The following is an 18568-nucleotide window of genomic DNA, read 5'->3' as shown; positions in this document are numbered from 1 at the left end:
ACATAATTCTTTTTTTTTAATATTTTTTTTATTATATTATGTTAGTCACCATACAGTACATCCCTGGTTTTTGATGTAAAGTTCGATGATTCATTAGTTGCGTATAACACCCAGTGCACCATGCAATACGTGCCCTCCCCACCACCCATCACCAGCCTATGTGACATACATAATTCTTTCAAAACTTTTTCAAATGTGTAAGCTTCTAAAAATATCATTTGTAACTTAGCTCAAGATAATGCCAGAAGACCAAGATAATATTTATGGCATCTTCTCTACGAATAAAGCTCTACAATACATTGTATTGAATGAATAAGCATTAAAATGCAGAATAAGAACAATACCAAGAACATTTATTATTCCTAGTAAATGGATGGCAAAGAGGGAAAAAATAATCTGTTGTTTGGCAGGTGTGGGTAAAGAACTTATTAGATGAGGAAATAATGACTAGATCACAATGACTGGATCCCCCATTTCTACAGCCAACTAGTTATGTGACCCTGACCAAGTTACTTCGCCTTAGCTTCTCATCTGTACAATGAGGATAATAATAGTACTATCCGTCATGGTTATGAGGGTTAACTGAGGTAATCCATGTGAAGTTCTTAGCGCAGAGTGCCATAAATGTAAGCTTCTGTTACTGCTGGGATTACTACTCCTTCCACCAGAGCCGCTCATCTGGCCTTTTCAACAACCATTTAAATGAAAAATTAGCCTTTGTGACCTTCCTCACTGGAAAGGCGTTCCAGGATACTGGTGATCAAAGCAAAGTGTCTGTGGACTTACAGACACTAAAGTAAAATACGTTTGCTTTATAACCCAATTTCTACCACGCAACTACTATTTTGGGGAGTCTGTGTTACTGGACACCGTTAGGAAGCCACAGGGCCTCCCATCGCCTGAGTCGCTGGAGGCTGGGAGGCCATGTGTCCGTGAAGCACTGTTCCCCATTCAGCCTGCAGCATTCAGTGCGTCAGGGTGGACTCCAGTGTCTTGGCGGGTGATAAAACTCAGCTGGGCCTTCCGTGCCTTCTCGGCGATGTGCACAGGCCTGTCCTCTCTTCCAGTCTTTCCCACCGCCCTGCCACACCACAGGCGATGCCCCAAAAAGTGTGAGCTAAAGCCACTATTACCTGGCTGAACTCAAAAAGGTTGCCAGCCTGAAACCGTATGACCAGAAATTGAGAAGTTTATATGTAAACTTTTTAGGCAACTTCCATGTCTTTACTACTATGACTGAATTAGCACTCGAGTACTATCACTAGTCTGTCATTTATGAAGTGCTTCTGTTTCCTTACCCTGTGCTAGCACACAGACCCTCTCCTACGTTTTCTTGGCTCGATCCTTCACGTGATTCTTCTCTGCTGGATTCACCGTGTCAGAGAGGATTTCCCTGAGCATCCCATCTGAAATAGCTCCTTTCTCCTTTCTAGCCTCTACCCTGCTCTGTTTTTCTTGATATTATATCGTTTATTTACGTGTTTATTATTTGTCTCTCCCAGTATCAGCTCCATGAGGAAAGAAACTCTTGTTTCTAAACCCTTGTGTGCTGAACAATGCCTGGTGCATCGAATGTGCTCAGATATTTGAAAGGAGGAAAGGGGAGAGAAAGGAAGGGAGGGAAGGAGAGAGTCAACCTCAGCTGTTCTGTGTTTATTCCCATGCCACCGAGAAGAACCCTGAAACCATTACGACTTGAACCACTTGCCCAAGGTCACACAACTAGTAAATAGCAGAGACAGGGCTTAATCCAGATAGTCTGAACCCAGAGCTGTTAAAACTAACCATTTAAAGACCCTCGATTTTTTAAGTTACAACAACTTCTTATAATTTGACATTCCCCCCCAAGTAGTTTTATTTTTTTAATGGTTACTTTAATGCCCTTTCATTTTTAGTTTTTCAATGAAAGTTTATGGACTGCTTACTAAATAATAAAGCATACTACACTAAGTCCTGGAGTTGACACAAAAAGTTATGTCCCCTCTAGCTGGGGAAACAGAGCTTTCACTAATGAAGAGATTAATATCCGTGCAAGGCAACATATGCTAAGAGCCAAATGAATTATGGAAGAGGCCTTTTCTCACCGGTGGGAAGAGAAGGTGATAGGGAAGATTGAGAAAAGGTGAGAGCATTTTAGGTGAGAGGAGCTAAGTGAGGTATTCTGTGCGTAGTTTGTTTTTAATAAAGCCAACCTTGATACGCAGTTCACTTGCACTTATTAAAATGTTTCTCAGAAACTCTTCACTGGTACAGTCATATTAAAGTTATTCCTATTACTTAATTTGATACAGAAAGCAGTTTAATATAAGATTAGTCTGTCTTGGACCTTATCCAAGGAGGGTTGTTATTAGAAGCCTTCGGGAGACTCATTGACATACATAACCTGGTTCTGTATTAACGGCTTCCAGAAGACCAATAGACCAGCCACCTTCTACTTACGAAGTTTTCTCATCTTTCAAGTTATTTGTGGATATCAGTTCTAGGAATTTGTGCCCAGGAATCTGGGTCTTATGAACACCCTTAAAATGTTGAGGTTAGGTGAATTTCTAATATGCGCTTTGTATGTTTTATGAAAGAAACTTATTATTTAAAATGTACTGTTTTGAAGGGAAAGCAATGGCTGTGTTTCGTTAAAATGTGTGTTCATGATAAATTGTTATAACTTTAGAATTTCAAGCAAGCTTTGTGGCTTTTTCCAAGTAGGTTTTGTTTAGAGTTTACTGAATAACTATGTTTGTTTGTTTGTTTATTGGCCAGAATCTGTTGTTTGTTTGTTTTTGTTCTTATAACAGCACTTGAAAATGCTTTACATTTCAAAGACTGTTTTGCTTTCAGTATCGATATTTTACCATAAAGAGGAATTCATGGATGTTTCCATTCTTGACTAAAATTTAAGTCAATTTAAACTGAAAATAAGATATTCTTTTGTATTATTCATGTATTTATAGTAGTACTATTCATGTATAAATATTTTTTTTTTACTGGAAGAATAGCATGAGTACCTCAATAACTATGAGGCCAACTGACCCAAACTCTTTGTAACATAAAATGCATTTTAACTTTGGGGAAATTCATAAAATATTAATATTCAGAAGGAGTCAGTTGAAGATGAGATTTTCATGTGTAAGATACCCTCCATAAACTCATGTTGGCAGTTATCCCATGATTACATCTTGGGTAATAGCGCCATCTGCTGTTCTGAGCCTCGCATTGCTGCCAGTTTAGAGAGAGCGGTTTGTGTAATCTACAAATGGTATCTAGATTAAAATTTTGCCTTTTCAAATAAAAGGTCTATATTGGACCTTATCATCTTTACTTATTAATCTTAAATTTGTGTACCATTGGATAATTTTTTTAAAAAAATTCTGTAAAAGTTGTGTCATGTAAAATTCTCAAATATAACTTGAAGTGGTTGGTGAGCCTAATTTGTATAACAGCAACAGTATCGAATGAAATATATGATTTTAATTTTTATCACAAAAGGAACAAAATTATTTTCCATGTGGTGAGTTAGTCTGGATTTTTTTAGCCTGTAGTGACTTCGCTTTCTGACTCCAGTAATTTTTATTTTTACTATGAAATATGTATCCCTTCTACTGAAATTTTACAAACTACCTATGAAAGTCATTTTATTTACCAATAATGTGTTTATCAGACTGGATGAAATGCTAATAGATCTCTTTTCTTTGTGTTTACCATGTTAATGTTTAAAAACATCCTATAATTTTGATTCTCCCAGTAACGTTATTCCGTGTCTTTATTTTTTACCTCACGGCTGGTGAATACAAGATACTTTGTATGCTAGGCATTCATGCCAAGCATATAAATGATGAGTAGTTTTCATTCACATTTTTCCTATTCTTAAAATTGGTAAAGAATTTTTCAATGACAAATTGGTCTGTAAAACTTAAGAACCTGAATTTAAAACAATTTACTCTATCTTACTGATGTGTTTTATTCTGCTTCCCAAAATCACAGGATTATATTCAAGACCTATATTTGGGGGCACTGATATTTGAATTTTGACTATGAAGCCATTTAAAACATGCTTTATGCCTGTTTTCAAACAGCATGAAGCTGAACTATTTATAAGACTAGAAATGTAAATCTCCCGTGAATTTTTCAAGTTTTAATTTAAATCTCTCTCTCTTACTCCTTAATTTAAATATCACACTCTTTAAATATCACTGGTAAAATGGTTCCCACAAAAAGCAAAAGCTGTGTTGGTTTGTTTTCATATTGTAAGTCAGGCAAACTGGCTTCTCTTATCTGCGCTGTCACTTTGTGTCGTCCTGAAGTGATCTTTAAAGAAACACAAAGATAACGTTCTGATTTTCTCTAATCTTTTCCCTTCCTTCCTTTATAATTTCTCCAAGGCTATTTTGTTAAACATACTGGCCTCTGGGCCAGCTTCTATGATAATACTTTTATTTGTATTAGGAGCTGGTTGTATGTCTGTATTTGAAGCTGCAAACACTATAAGCTTTAGACATCGAGTACTATTTGTGAACTCACCTCTGACTTCTAATACTAATGATGTGCTTTGTAAATCCAAATGAGAGAATATGTTAGGAAAAAAACCCAAGGTTTCAAATAGTTGATACATATGAGACATCATCCTGAAGTCTGAAATACTGTCTTTTGGTTGGGAATTAATGATGGTGAAATAATAGACTGAAACCTGTACAAACAAATGTATGTTCACATTGGCAAATTAAAGTTGGATCACACGGAATGGTATCCATTATGACTTTTTTCTGCCATATTAACACTATTATACACGTAAGTAATAAAAATATCATCCACTGGTATAAATATATTCACATTAATAAATTAGCTGGGCAAAGAATCTCCTCATTTTATATGCTCAATTAATACATTGCATAATTAAAATCCACAGGAGCTTTTATTCTAAAGCATGTGAAGTATTTGCTCATCCATGACACTCTGACAGTACTTGCTTCTATGTTGTAAACTATATTCTTCCTAAGTTGGGAGTGTTGGCCCTGGCAGCTATTACTTCCAGACATTCCATGCATTATTTTTCACACGAGAAAGGACTAGTTAGAGCTGTCAGGGACACATCGCCAGAAGACTATCTTTCCCTTAAATAAACTGGAGGTTGCATAGTACTATGTGATTATAATTTGCAATTGGCCAAAAGTTAGAACAAAGATTTTTCATAAGTTGTTAATTTTTATTGAAATATTAAACCAAATTTCTTTTCATACTCTTTATAACACTTAGTCTTTTAAGCTTAGATCTGCTGGGATATAAAAATTACTCTTATTTAAACAACTATCTTATTGTCAAATCACTTTTTATGGTTGTTTCTCAGAATGTAAATCTAGTTATTGTCTACGAAGTCTAAAATCCCAAAAATGTTTAGATGCCTTTGTTGAATATATGGTGGCTCCTAATCCAGCTATATATTCATACCAGCTTAGAGCAAGAGTTTAAACAGTGAGTGTGTGAACCATAATGTTGCATTTCTCCTGCCCAGCCCGGCATGTGAAAAAAAAAAAAACAAACAAAAATATGAAACAGTGCATTTCTTAAAGCACTAATTGGAAAAGCAAAAGACTGAAAACAACTCAAATGACCACCAATAGAGCACTGGTGGGAAAAAACTCATAAAACCATAAAACAGTTAACTATATAGCTGTAAAATAGAATGGGGAAGTCTCTATACTGGGGTGGAGTGTTACTGAAGACATAATATGTAGTATGTTAATTTTGTTTAAGAAAGAAGAGATTATAGTTACTTTTTCAGAAAGAAACAAAGGAAAGATAAAAACCAAAACCTAAGGGGCGCCTGGGTAGCGCAGTCGTTAAAGCGTCTGCCTTCGGCTCAGGGCGTGATCCTGGCGTACCGGGATCGAGTCCCACATCAGGCTCCTCTGCTATGAGCCTGCTTCTTCCTCTCCCACTCCCCCTGCTGTGTTCCCTCTCTCGCTGGCTGTCTCTCTCTGTCAAATAAATAAATAAAATCTTTAAAAAAAAAAAAAAAAAAAACTAATAAAAATGGTTACCTATAGATTGGGGCAAGAACTGAGAGAATGAGGAAAGGAAACCTAGACTTCTCTGAATGATGTTTTACGTTTTGGCTTTGGAATCACGTGTTTTATGCAACTAAAAAATAAATATTAAAGACAAGAAATAACAAGTGTTGTCAAGAACATGGAGAAAAATGAACCCTTGTGCACTGGTGGTGGGAAGAAAAATTGGTGCAGCCACTGTAGAAACAGAATGGAGGTTCCTCACAAAGTTAAAAATAGAAATACCACATGGTCCAGTAACGCCACAATTCCATTACTAGGTATTTACCAAAGGAAAACGAAAACATAAATTCAAAAAGATAATACGTACCCGTATGTCTATTGCAGCATTATTTACAATAGCCAAGATAAGGAAGCACCTCAGTGTCCATCGATGGGTGAATGGGCAAAGAAGATGCAGTGTGTACACACACACACACACACACACACACAGGAATAACACAGGAATAACACAGCCATAAAAAAGGATGAGATCTTGCCATTTGCAACAACATGGATGGGCCTAGAGGCTATTATGCTAAGTGAAATAAGTCAGACAGAAAAGGAAGACGCCAGATGATTTCACTTATATGTGGAATCTAAAGAAACAAAACAAAAAGCAGAATCATATCTACAAATACAGAGATGCCAGTTGCCAGAGGGGAGAGGGGTTGGGAGATGGGCAAAATGGGTGAAGGGGAGTGAGAGGTACAGGCTTCCAGTAATGGAATGAATAAGTCCTGGGAGCAAAAGGTATAGTATAGGGAATATAGTCAGTGGTATCATTATAGCGTTTTATTATGATAGTAGCTCCACCTGTGGTGAGCACAGCATAAACATAGTTCTTGGATTACTATGAACAACAGTATGCCTGAAACTAATGTAACGTTATGTGTCAACTATACTCAAATAAAAAATATTACTATTAAGGAGGCCTGGGTGCGCAGTCGGTGAAGTGTCTGCCTTCAGCTCGGGTCATGATCCTAGGGTCCTGGTATCGAGTCCTGCATCAGGCTCCTTGCTCAGCGGGGAGCCTGCTTCTCCCTCTGCCTGCCGCTCCCCCTGCTTGTGCTCACTCGCTTTCTTTCTCTCAGACAAATAAATAAATATTTTTTTAAATGTGTTGATCACAAAGACAATAAAAGAAAAAGCAAGACCTAAATCAAAAATAAACTGAAACGAATTGAACCTAGCTATAAATCTAGTTGGTAGCATAATCACATGGAGAATTAACTCAGGTAACTTTAGAGTATACTGTTTTGACAATTCATCTTGTTTATAGTGATATTTGTCTTTTTATTTTGAAACTAGTACATACTTAACTTTAGTATTAAGAGAAACAACTAAGTACTTTTGATCATATCATTAAGACTTAAGATTTTTTAAATGAGAGAAAAAATATACAAATATAAAATCAGAGACTTTAAAAGCCCTTGTCTTTAATTTGATTGATAGTATCAGCATGAACTCATATTACTTTTTTTTTCTTAAAATATGCATTTCCCATCCCGCCCACTGAAAAAGCTGAGACGCAGTGACAAACCACAAACAGTGAACACCCCTGGTGCCCAAGTTACTGTCTTTAAATATCACTCCCCACTAAAAGCAGTCTGAGCCCTTTGGAGAAATGGCTAAGTTCAGGTCTCGGGCAGGAACTGTACAAAATGAGCCTGGAACATCTTGTTGCACCTTAACTATGAGGGATCATATCAAAAGGATGCAGGGCCAACTTCAGGATGTCCCCACTACCCAAAGGTAGAATAATTTGAGCAACAAAATATGAAAATGATTACACAGAGTAAAATACGTTAAGTGTATAAATATTCAGGAATTCATAATGCTCATCTATGGATCAAAATTGATAAATAAAGGGAAAAATTAAACATTTATTCTGCCTTTCCTGTACAGACTATACTTTACAGTCAGTAAGGGAAGTTCTTCTTTACAGAGGATCCTGCTAATAAATGCAGGGAGAATAATAGAATTAGGAAATCACCATTTTGCAACATTTCATGAAGTAATGGATCTAATCAACAAACATTAATGTCTGCCAAAAACATTAAGTGAAAAGCTGATGAAGAAATTTATAATAGGGCCAGGCTGACATCACCTTGGACCCACTGATCAATCTTAACGCCTTTAAAATTGGGAGAAGCACATCCCGATACGGTGTAATGGGAATTACACAGCATCACCTATGATGTATCCTTGACCAAAAGAAATTGAACCAGAATCATATCCAGCCTCTAGATCTAACTATTGGTTTACACAAAATATGAAGAATAGAGAAGCATGTTAAATGACATCGTGAGGATAAAATCAGCCAGATCTAGAATGTAGAAAATTTTCAAGTGTAAACGATCCATTCTCTGCAATAAATAAATGGCAATGAAAGGGAGGGCCTGAAGGCTGTCAGTGACTAAAAGGGATATAAGAGACTTATCAACCAAGTCTAATGTGTGGACCTTGTTTGGATCCTGTTTCAAACAAACTACCTGTAAAAAGACATTTTTTTTGGACAGTGAAAATTAAACATGGACTGTATAAGATGATATTAAGGCATTATTGATAATATTATTGGATATGAAGATGGTATTGTAGTTATATTACTTTTGGTTTTTTTAAGTCCTTATCTGAAATGCCTACTAAATATTTGGGGTAATATGGCACGATGTCTGGGAGTTACTTTTGAGTACTCCAGGTCTACCCAAGAAAATGAAGTGAGGATCAATAAATAAGAAGTAACAGAGAGTTCATGGCTATAGGAGCTGGGTGATGGGTGCAGATGGAATCATTGTGCTGTTAATTCCTTTTATATGTATTTCCATAATAAGTGTTTTTTTTTTTAATTTTTAAAGCCCTCCCACAAGATTAGCCCAGATTAGCTTGGATCATGATAGCAGTGCCTTCTCAGCAATGTTTCATTAGGTTTTAGGTGAGAGCCTTGGTGTGTAGGAAGGTTATATTTGTGGTTCTCAAGGGGAAAATAGTTTTTTGTTAGAGCTTAACTGTAACATCTTTTCATCCAGTTAAATTCCAGAAGTCATAAAATTACTTCATAGAAAGAAAGAACCTTGCTTAGAATAGTGTTGTTAACAAGCTTACACACCAAAATACACTGACATTGTACCCTTTTTTTTTTTTTTTTAGACCAAGCCACCCTGGTTGAACAAGTAAAAAGAGTAAAAGAAATTGAAGCCATTGAAAGTGATTCTTTTGTTCAGCAGACATTCAGATCAAGTAAAGAAGTCAAAAAGGTAAGTTTTCATCCAGACATTATGAATAAGCCTTTAGATGCCCACTGAAGAGATGCTTTATTAATGGATTTTACTTAAATGTAAGTGCTTCCTTCTAACAGAGAGATGAAGTAGGGTGAGCGAGTGTCAGTGTGTTATTGAGAGAGAGAGAATGAATCAGTGAGAAGCAGTTCAAGTTTAACTTGTAAAAATATGTCTGATGCCATTTTTATTTTAAAACTCACTGAGAAGACAAAGTAAAATGCCAACAGTTCTAAAGTAGTAATATGCATTTCATCAACATACAGTTTTCTTTTCAAGTGTCTACATCTACTTTTTGAATTGACACTGCTAGAGGAAAGTTAGAAAAGAGCTTTAACAATCAGATTATTACCCAAATAGTAATGTGTCTACACTCTTTGCCCAGATGGCTGTCACTTCTTCAACTCCAGTAAAAGGAGTTTTGATTGGCATTTTATTTCTGTTGAATATTGCATGTGTTCTTTCAATTATTATCAGGGCCAGCTTTAGGAATGTGTTCCTTTAGTCAGAAAAGGTATTCTACTGTGAGGCGCATGTATTCTTTAATAACATACATGTAATAAAGACATGGTATTGTTACCACTTATTCAAAAATATTCTACATCTGTAAATATATTAATGACTGTACAGTATCCTGCTGATGAAGTTATCATAAATTTATCATAATTCATTTATTTTTTCTCTGATACTAGATATTCAAGTTGTTGTAAGCTTGAAGGTATTACATATATGCTTGTAAATATCCATTATTATCTCCTTAAGATCAATTTTTCAAGATGGAGTTATTTGCTTAGGGTTAATATTATTTATTTTCACACATGTTCTCATGGTCATCCTCCACATACATTGTACCAATCCAGACTCTGCCCACAAGTACAAGGAGAAGTCTGCCTCTCACACCCTGGTTAACACCAAGTCCTTTTTCACATTCTGACCTGATAGGTAGTCAGGCGAAAATTGACCTTTTGTTTTCCTAGTAGCATTTCTCTTGATGCTAGTGACATGCACAGCTTTTCAGTTACCGTATACTTTTTAAAATGTCACCGGAGAGGTGACTTGAGCATGTGCTGCGTGCTGGGTGCACGGCACCAGCCAGCCCTGTTAACCCGTGGTCCCTGCCTTTGTTTGCTGATTTCGTTTGAACTTTTTGTAGTTTGCCACACAACAACTCCAAAAAATGGTGGAACTGTAAAATGAACATCCATAAGTATAGTTGCTCATTTTATTTAATATCTTATTCTTGAATATCTTACATATTAAAAGGTCATTCATATGTCCTGAAAGAATTGTAATTTATTTTTAAATTTACTTTCCTAATATTTGTTTTCTGAGGTTCACCCTGACTTACTGGACTCACTTAAGATAAACTAGCATTTTCTTTCTGTGGACATACGTATTCTTCTCTAGTTAATACACCAGGTTTTCCTCTAAACAACTTTTCCCCTTTTGATACTAATTATTAATAATAAACTTATTTTTGGGCGCCTGGGTGGCTCAGTCGGTTAAGCGGCTGCTGTCAGCTCAGGTCATGATCCGAGGGTCCAGGATCAAGTCCCGCATCAGTCTCCCTGCTCAGCAGGGAGTTGTCTTCTCCCTCTTCCCCTCCCCCTTGCCGGAGATCTCTCTCACACTCTCTCGCTCTCAAATAAATAAATAAAATATTTTTTAATTATTTAAAATAATAATAAACTTATTTTTAAGTCCATTTTTTTCCTCCAAGGTACTGGCAGCTCTTCCAATAACTAGCAAAACCAGCAGCGAGCAAGGAAATTGATCAGAAGCGTACCTGATACAGAGGAAAGAGGATGGGGCTTTGGATTCAAGGAGATCTGAGTTTGAATCTTAACTCTCACACTTCCTGCCATGATTTATGGTCTTTAGCAAGCTTCTCAACCTCTTCAGCCCTCAATTTCCAAATTCGTAAAATAGAACTGCAAAAATGGAGTTCTTGAGGAGTAAATATAATGAGTATCAAATATCTAACATGGCTCTTGATCCAATAAGTGCTTATTTTTAAATAACATACTCTAGCACCTAAATTATTCTATATCTAAGTACATTCTGTAAACTAAGCGTAGTGCTTAAAAACTTCTACTGTAGGTGCTCCGTCTCTCTTAAGTGTCACCACCTTAGCCCATTTACATTTTTTAATATTCCGCAAGTTTCCATGCTCACCAGTAAGGCAGACCTCTTGCTGGGAAACACAGAAAATCTTTAGATCTGGTTTTACCTTTAAAGTCTTTTGAAAGGTATAAATGTAATAATACCTGTATATTTCAGTTCCAGAATTAGTAATGTTTTCACCTCATTGTATCCCCTAGAAAAGTTTTTAAAAGATTATTTCCCTTAACATCTGAAGGTTATTAATTTTAAGCTGACTAAATCCAAGAGAAGAAGTCTTCTTCCTAAATCTCTAACAAAACCCTGTATAGTTAAATGGCTTTCCATGGAACCAGTATAAAGGAATTTCAACTATATCGCTGATCAAAGGGACCATCATTATTAATTCTTTTAATAATTAGTTTCTGTTGTTTTAGTTTTCAGTGCTGAGTTGGAACTTTCTCTCACCTTCAGTATAGCTTCTCGCACTTCTAATTCAGATACCACCATAAGGGGTAGAGAGGATTAAGATGAAATAGGGGCCTCTAGGGGCACTTGGGGTGGCTTCATCACTTAAGCATCTGACTCTTGATTTCAGTTCAGGTCATGATCTCAGGGTCATGAGATCAAGCCCCACATCGGGGAGTCTGCTTGAGCTTCCCTGTCCCTTTCCCTCCGCCCCTCCCCCCTCACACGTGCTCTCACTCTTTCTAAAATAAATAAATCTTTTTTTTTTTAAAGATGAAATAGGGACCTCTCAATTTCATAAGGAACGCTCATGAATCTGAGTAAGAGAAACCCATCTACTGTTTCAGCTGTCTTTTAAAAGAGGTGGCCCTTAACAGTAATTCACACAAAGAAATAAAATCAATTCTGGAAAGCCTTGAGCTGGCTAGTTCTAGATTGGATAAGCATGATGGAGAAGCAAAAGCAACCTAGAAATACTAATCCAGCACTCTGAGCTGAGCCACTTAAAAATGTATTTAATTAAAATATTTTACCAACATTTTTCTTTCCTCTAAAATTAAAGCCAAATAACAATAAATCTTAGGTTTAGCAGTTGGGAAGCATTGGTCGAAAGCATGAGATACAGGGTCAGACAGATACAGGATCAGGGCTGATTCTGTCACTTACTGGCTGTGTGTCCTTAAGCCACATGATAACCGCATGGCTCACTTTATCTTAAAAGGGAGGTAATACCCCTGGCAGAAGTTTGTATAAGGATGAGCAAGATAACTTCACATAAAACAGTTGGCCAAGTGCCTGACACTCAGGAAGGAAAGCGGTTGCTGTTCTTCCTCTCTCTGCTTCTGCTCCACCTCTTCCCCTTCCCGAATGCCGAAGGCTGCGTTTGGCTGTGGCTTTCTGAAAAGGAATTGGGGATGCAAAGATTCTCATTCTGGCTGGGTCACAGATTGTTTTATGTAATTTTTTATGGTTGATAGACCCTAAAATTCTCATTGGAGGCTTGGTGACCTATTGTATTCCTAAGCAAATAGTTAAAACACTACTTCACAGTTTTACATAGTAGCTTACTGGTTTAGCGTACAGACATCAGCTTGGGCCAATTTGTGTCAACACAGCATTTGGAAACATTAAAGCACTAAGCAAATGATGTAAAACAATGTTGTAACATAACCCCACTTTGTTTTTTACGTTTGAATAACTTAAAGTGACTAAACTAGTAATGGCTACCGTTAATACTAGACATTTAGCATATATAAGTTATCTGAAATCCCGGTAACCTTTATTTAAAACTAAGCAAGCTGAGGCTCAGCAAATTTTATAACCCATGGTCAAAGTGCTAATAAATGACAAGAAAGAGCACCCACACAAAATGTATTAAACTCCAGAGCCCGTGTTTGTTTTTACTCATCAAATGTCTCTCATAATTGTGAACTCAGTGCACATTCCCTATTAAGTATAAAGAAAGCATGAATTCACTAATGGGGGAATATGCTAAAAAAGAAGAAGAAAAAGAAGAAGAAGAAGAAGAAGAAGAAGCAGCAGCATTTACCTTGGTGAACGTACAACAGTCTAAAGTATTAGCCATCCAACACTGGACTTTATTAGTCACTGCATTTCAAAATGATCAGAAAGGAGTGATGGGCCAACAGTGAATAAATTGACGCTCAGCTGTAATATAAAACGGAAGTCCAATTTATTAGTTTAGAAAATGATATCCCTTTCCAGTTTCTAAAATGTCTGTGTCTGCAATAGAAGGTAGTGATTCAGGATGCCTGAGAAGCTGAATTATTTATCAGGAGATTACTTAGCAAAGGGAGGTAAATTATCTTGAGGACCACTTCATCCAGATCCTGGGGAGATAGGGGCTATCCCTGATGCATAGCAAAGACTAACTCTCTTGAGGACTAAATTACTCATGACCCAGGTTTCAACATCTTTCTCTTCTGGACAGTTCTACACACATTGGTATAAAGTTTGTATCTCTGGAAAAGGCTTCTCTGTGTTAACAACCCCTTCAGTTGGTAGAGTCTTTCTTCAGCTGTGTGAATTCCACTAATTAAGCTAAGGAGCTGTTACCAGAAAGTGGCTATTACCAATAACAAGCTAGACATTGTGTCTCCGTCAACACATATCGATTTAACAGGTTAACTCTGCAATCGCGTCTCTCTTGAGTGAGGAGATAATCTGATAGCTCCTGCCGTATCATCAACTTCAGGAACCAAGAGGCAGTTTATTTCCAAACTGCTGTCCCAGATAAGCTTATTGCCAGTTATCCAACCCAAAAATTGTTGTAGCTGGCAGATATCCACCTATCTTCAGAAAGAGGGCAAATAACCCTAAGCAGCAGGGTCTAACTTACTCTTACTTGGAAATACATTTTAAAACAAGAAACGGAACCACCAGGTGGCAGTGCTACTCGAAGCCAGATACTTGATAGTGGCCATGTTGTGGGTTTTTTATAGTCAAACTTTCTCCAGCAGTTTTCCTCAGTTAAATCAAGAAGCAATTGATGATTCCTGTCATACATTTTTTTAATTACCCCTTTAAATAATAACTTCCATGCTCTGATCCTAATGTTTAAAAACTTTACCTGAAAGCACATAAGCACTTCTCAAAGAAAATGTTAATGTACAGCAGGTAAAAACAAAATGAGATCCCTTCCCTTTTGTAGTAGAATGTTATCTCTGCCACCTGAATGTGTGCGATCCACATCTTTGGGAGCTAGAATAACAGCACTCCACCATTCTTCAAGGCAGTTCAGTACTGCCGGTCTCCTAGCTAAGCCCTGTCAAAGCATGGCTAAGACAGGCAGAATGACATGCCCTTCTGTTCTCTGCATGGAAGCAGAGACTACCAAAAAATGATGTCTGGACCTCAGTAGATTAGCATACTTCCCACCTTTCCCTATGCAGAATGTTGGGCTTTACTGATCTACAGCCTCGGTTTTATAAAGGGTCAGTATAATATCACACAGGGCTGTAGGCCTTCTAGACCCGGTATGTTGGAGACATAGAAAGGTTTGACACCTAGGGGTGGAGGTTGGGGGAGTATTGGCTTCCAAATACAGGAAGAAAACTGCCAAATTTAACAGTTACCTCTTTAAGTATCTCTACGTCCCTTGTTAAAATTTGTGATTATGTCTTTATTTTGATATCTATTTGTTAGTAATCTGCCAGTCCCATTAGCAAAATGTAATCCCCATTTGGTACAGGGAACATACCTGTTTTACTCTCCCTTGTGTACTCAGTGCTTAGCAGTTAGTAGCACTCAATAAATACTAAATAGATGGATATCCAGTTCTAAGATAAATCATTCTAAGAAAGGATCAACTAATTCATGGAGATTTCATTTTCTAGATGTTTTTCCCCGTGGCATCTGTTTCACCCTTCATTCAGAGAAGTGGATGCTCGGAAGTAGCTAAATTAAAAGAAAATGGAGGTTCAAAAACTACATGTATAGAACCAGTAGGTGTAGAAAAAAGGCTGAGTGGTGGAATTAATCTCCCAGTCATGTTGGGTTTTTTTATTTTAACGTTCAATTTCAGCTTCTCATCAAGTCCATTGCAAAATGTTATCCCTGCAGCCTTGCTGCTAATTAGCCACTTCCCTGGTCTTTTCCTTTCTCAGAGGGGGAGGTATGGGAATTAACCCAAGAGAGCACAGCACTGCTGGCTTCTTGCAGGCAGCAGCAACGATTTATCAGTCCTCGTGTCTGCAGCCCTGAGCCCAGGGCCTGGCACCTAGTGTTCTGCGATGGAATATCCCGGGGCAATAAAATGGAATGACGTACTGATGCATGCTTCAGCCTTTCATGGATGAACCTTGAAAGCATGCTAAATGAAAGCAGCCAGTCACAGAAAACAAAACAAACCAATGACAACAAAAAACTACAGAATGTGTGATCTTTTGTATGAAGTGTCCAGAATAAACACATCCGTAGTGACAGAAACTAGATTAGTAGTCACATAGGGGTGGGGAGGCTGGGAGAAATGGGGAGCAGTGACTGCTAATGGGTACGGGGTTTTGTGGGAGGAGGATGAAAATATTCTGAAGTTGCTTGTGGTGTTGGTCGTGAAACTGTGGATATGCTAAAAGCTATGTGAATTGTGATATGTGAATTATATCTCACTGAGGCTGTGATTTAAAAAGCAAAAACAAAATAACCTTTGAATTTGCTTTTCATCTCTAAAGAGACCAAATGAATGCTGGAGATTTGTTGCTTATTTTGACTAATAGAATTTAGATTTATGAAATATGTTTTTCTGTAATGTAGACTCATAAGTCCCAATTTCTGAAGAAAAATATGATCATAAAAAAATGATGAACACTTTCTCCATGTTTTTGTATTTGTTTGCTTGTTTTAAGAAGAATTGTTTCTCATTCAGTCACCTAGAGTCTTTTTATGATTAGTATTATCTCAAAGGAGACTAAATGAACAATTACTATTCAAAATAAGAAATTTTGTTAAAGCAAAATTTTAACTGCATATTGTGACCTAATTAATAAAATATTGACATAACACGTTTCAGTCCGTGGAGCCCGGTGAGGTGAAGCACACAGCTGTGACGTCAGCACCAGCAGCTGCTGGTCCTCCCAGCGGGGAAAAAGAAATAGAGCCCAGCAGCATCCCCACCGCCATCAAGTACCAAGATGACAATTCTCTGGCCCATCCAAACGTAAGCTCCTTAGATCTGAAGAATGCCCGCTGAAATCTAGCTGACTGAAGTGAATTCAAACTGTTGTCATCTTGTGCTGACGACAAGACTGTTGGAGGAAATGGATTCGTACGTTCCTATTTGCTAGAAACAAGCAGCTGACCCCCGTCCCTTAGAGCGGTTACACAGATTTGAATCTGGTATGGTCCAAATCACTTGTCTGACTTTCAGAAGTCTTCTTTCTATGCTTAACAAAAATAGGCCAAAAGAAGAGGTTGGTTTGTTTGTTGTTTAAATCTGACCCAAAAGATCTAATTCTGCCTCTAATTTGGTTCATTGAACAGAGCATGTCATGGACATCATATTGTGCTCTCTGCTCTGAATTGGTGTCATTCCACTGTGTCTCTGAGAAAGGGTCTAGAAAATAAACCTCACAAAATACGGTGTAAAATTGTGAACAAATAGTGTTGATATTAGTCCTTTTACTCCAAGACTTTCTGAGCATTATTAATTCCAAATAGGTTTTCTTTAGTTGAGAAGTCCCCAAAAGTTAAACAGTATCCAAATCTCGTGCTAGAAGATGTATTCTGTAAAGGTAATTTATGTTACATAAGGTCTAATCCAAGTTATTGGCAAACAATAACATTTTTTCCTTGTTCTTTTTCTTATTTCAGTTATTTATTGAGAAAGCTGATGCTGAGGAAAAGTGGTTCAAGAGATTAATTGCTCTCCGACAAGAAAGGCTAATGGGCAGTCCTGTGGCCTAAGTAACGTACATATGGTTGAATTAACAGTAACATTGGAAATTTAGGTTTTTAAATCCCAATATTAACTTTTTACTCTTAAAAAGCAGTTAGCTGATTATGTGAAAAGGTAATATTTCATTCATTCTCATGTAGGCTTGAATATTTGTTGATTTGAACTTAATCAAACATCGTGAACACTAAAACTAGTGTAAAATTTAACAACGCATGAAAATGTCATACTGTTAATAAAGTTAATCCTGAAAATATCAGTGGTAAAATAAATGGTACACGGTAGTGTTTGAGTAAAATTGGAAAAATATCAAGTCGTCATTTAAGGACATAATTTTAATTAATAATGCATATGTAAGAATCAAACTATATGCTCTCCATGTGAGATTTCATCTTCCATGTATGATGAAACCATTTTTGAATCTTTCATTTCACCTTATTGTAAAAATTTAGGCAGAATGAAAAGCACTCTAAACAATCTTAAGCAGAATGAGCATGTTAATCTTACAGGAAAAACGTATTTTTTGAAAACGTTTCTTGAAAATTAAATAAATTGATGATTTATTGCTTAGAGATCAGCATTTACTAAGTGTTCCTTTTAAAAATGTTGGCAGATCCCAGCTCATTCTTCTAGAAACCATATGTTCATACTAGACCTCATCAGTTGAACAAATACCCATGATGGGGAAATCATTTCTGAGAAAGCTGGTAAGAGCTCTCACTTCAGTCTTACTGAACCAACTGCTGTTCCTTGCAGAGGAAGCCAGCTAATTGTAATTTTGATAAGGCAATCTGTCATTGTAGAATACCTTTCTCTAGTAGCTGAATGAAACTCAACTATGCATTCCATACTAAACATGCCAGAGATAAGGATTTCTAGGCCTTGCCTTACAAAACTAGTTTTCAACAGCTGACATGAATATTTCCCTTCTATTTTGTTCTGTTGTCTGGTCTCTCTAATCTGGTCTCTGTGAAGACTGTGCCTTACAATACAAGATAAACCTGAAAAGTTTTTGGGAGAGGATTACCAATATATAGGACAGTTTAAAGCCATCTTTGTTATATTTGTGAAACTACTAAAACTCTAATTACTGTTAAAAAACTTTAAAAATACAAAGATTCCAGTTGCAAAAGGCATGGAAAATAGACCGATGACAAAATACTTGTTCTCATAAAACATAGTTCACATTCTAAGGAGGTCCTAGTGGTTTTTTTCTTTTCTTTTCTTTTCTTCTCTCTTTTTTTTTTTTCTTTTCTTTTCCTTTCTTTTTTAGC

The 18568-nt window shown here is 36.8% G+C and overlaps 1 protein-coding gene across 1 annotated transcript in view; it reads left to right on the top strand.

The window, feature by feature from the left end:
* Nucleotides 1-17866, top strand: part of RSRC1 (arginine and serine rich coiled-coil 1) — a 414405-nt gene extending 396539 nt beyond the window's left edge. The window contains exons 8-10 of the mRNA XM_057315931.1: nt 9189-9295; nt 16413-16559; nt 17213-17866. Coding sequence (XP_057171914.1) covers nt 9189-9295; nt 16413-16559; nt 17213-17305 — 347 coding nt within the window. The 3' untranslated portion in view covers nt 17306-17866. The remainder of the gene's footprint in view (nt 1-9188; nt 9296-16412; nt 16560-17212) is intronic.
* The last annotated feature ends 702 nt before the right edge of the window (nt 17867-18568 follow it).

Source organism: Ursus arctos, unplaced genomic scaffold (genome assembly GCF_023065955.2).
Source record: "Ursus arctos isolate Adak ecotype North America unplaced genomic scaffold, UrsArc2.0 scaffold_20, whole genome shotgun sequence".
Lineage (NCBI taxonomy): Eukaryota > Metazoa > Chordata > Mammalia > Carnivora > Ursidae > Ursus > Ursus arctos.
The sequence above is the reverse complement of the archived record's forward strand: the minus strand, read 5'-3'. Positions and strand labels throughout refer to the sequence as shown.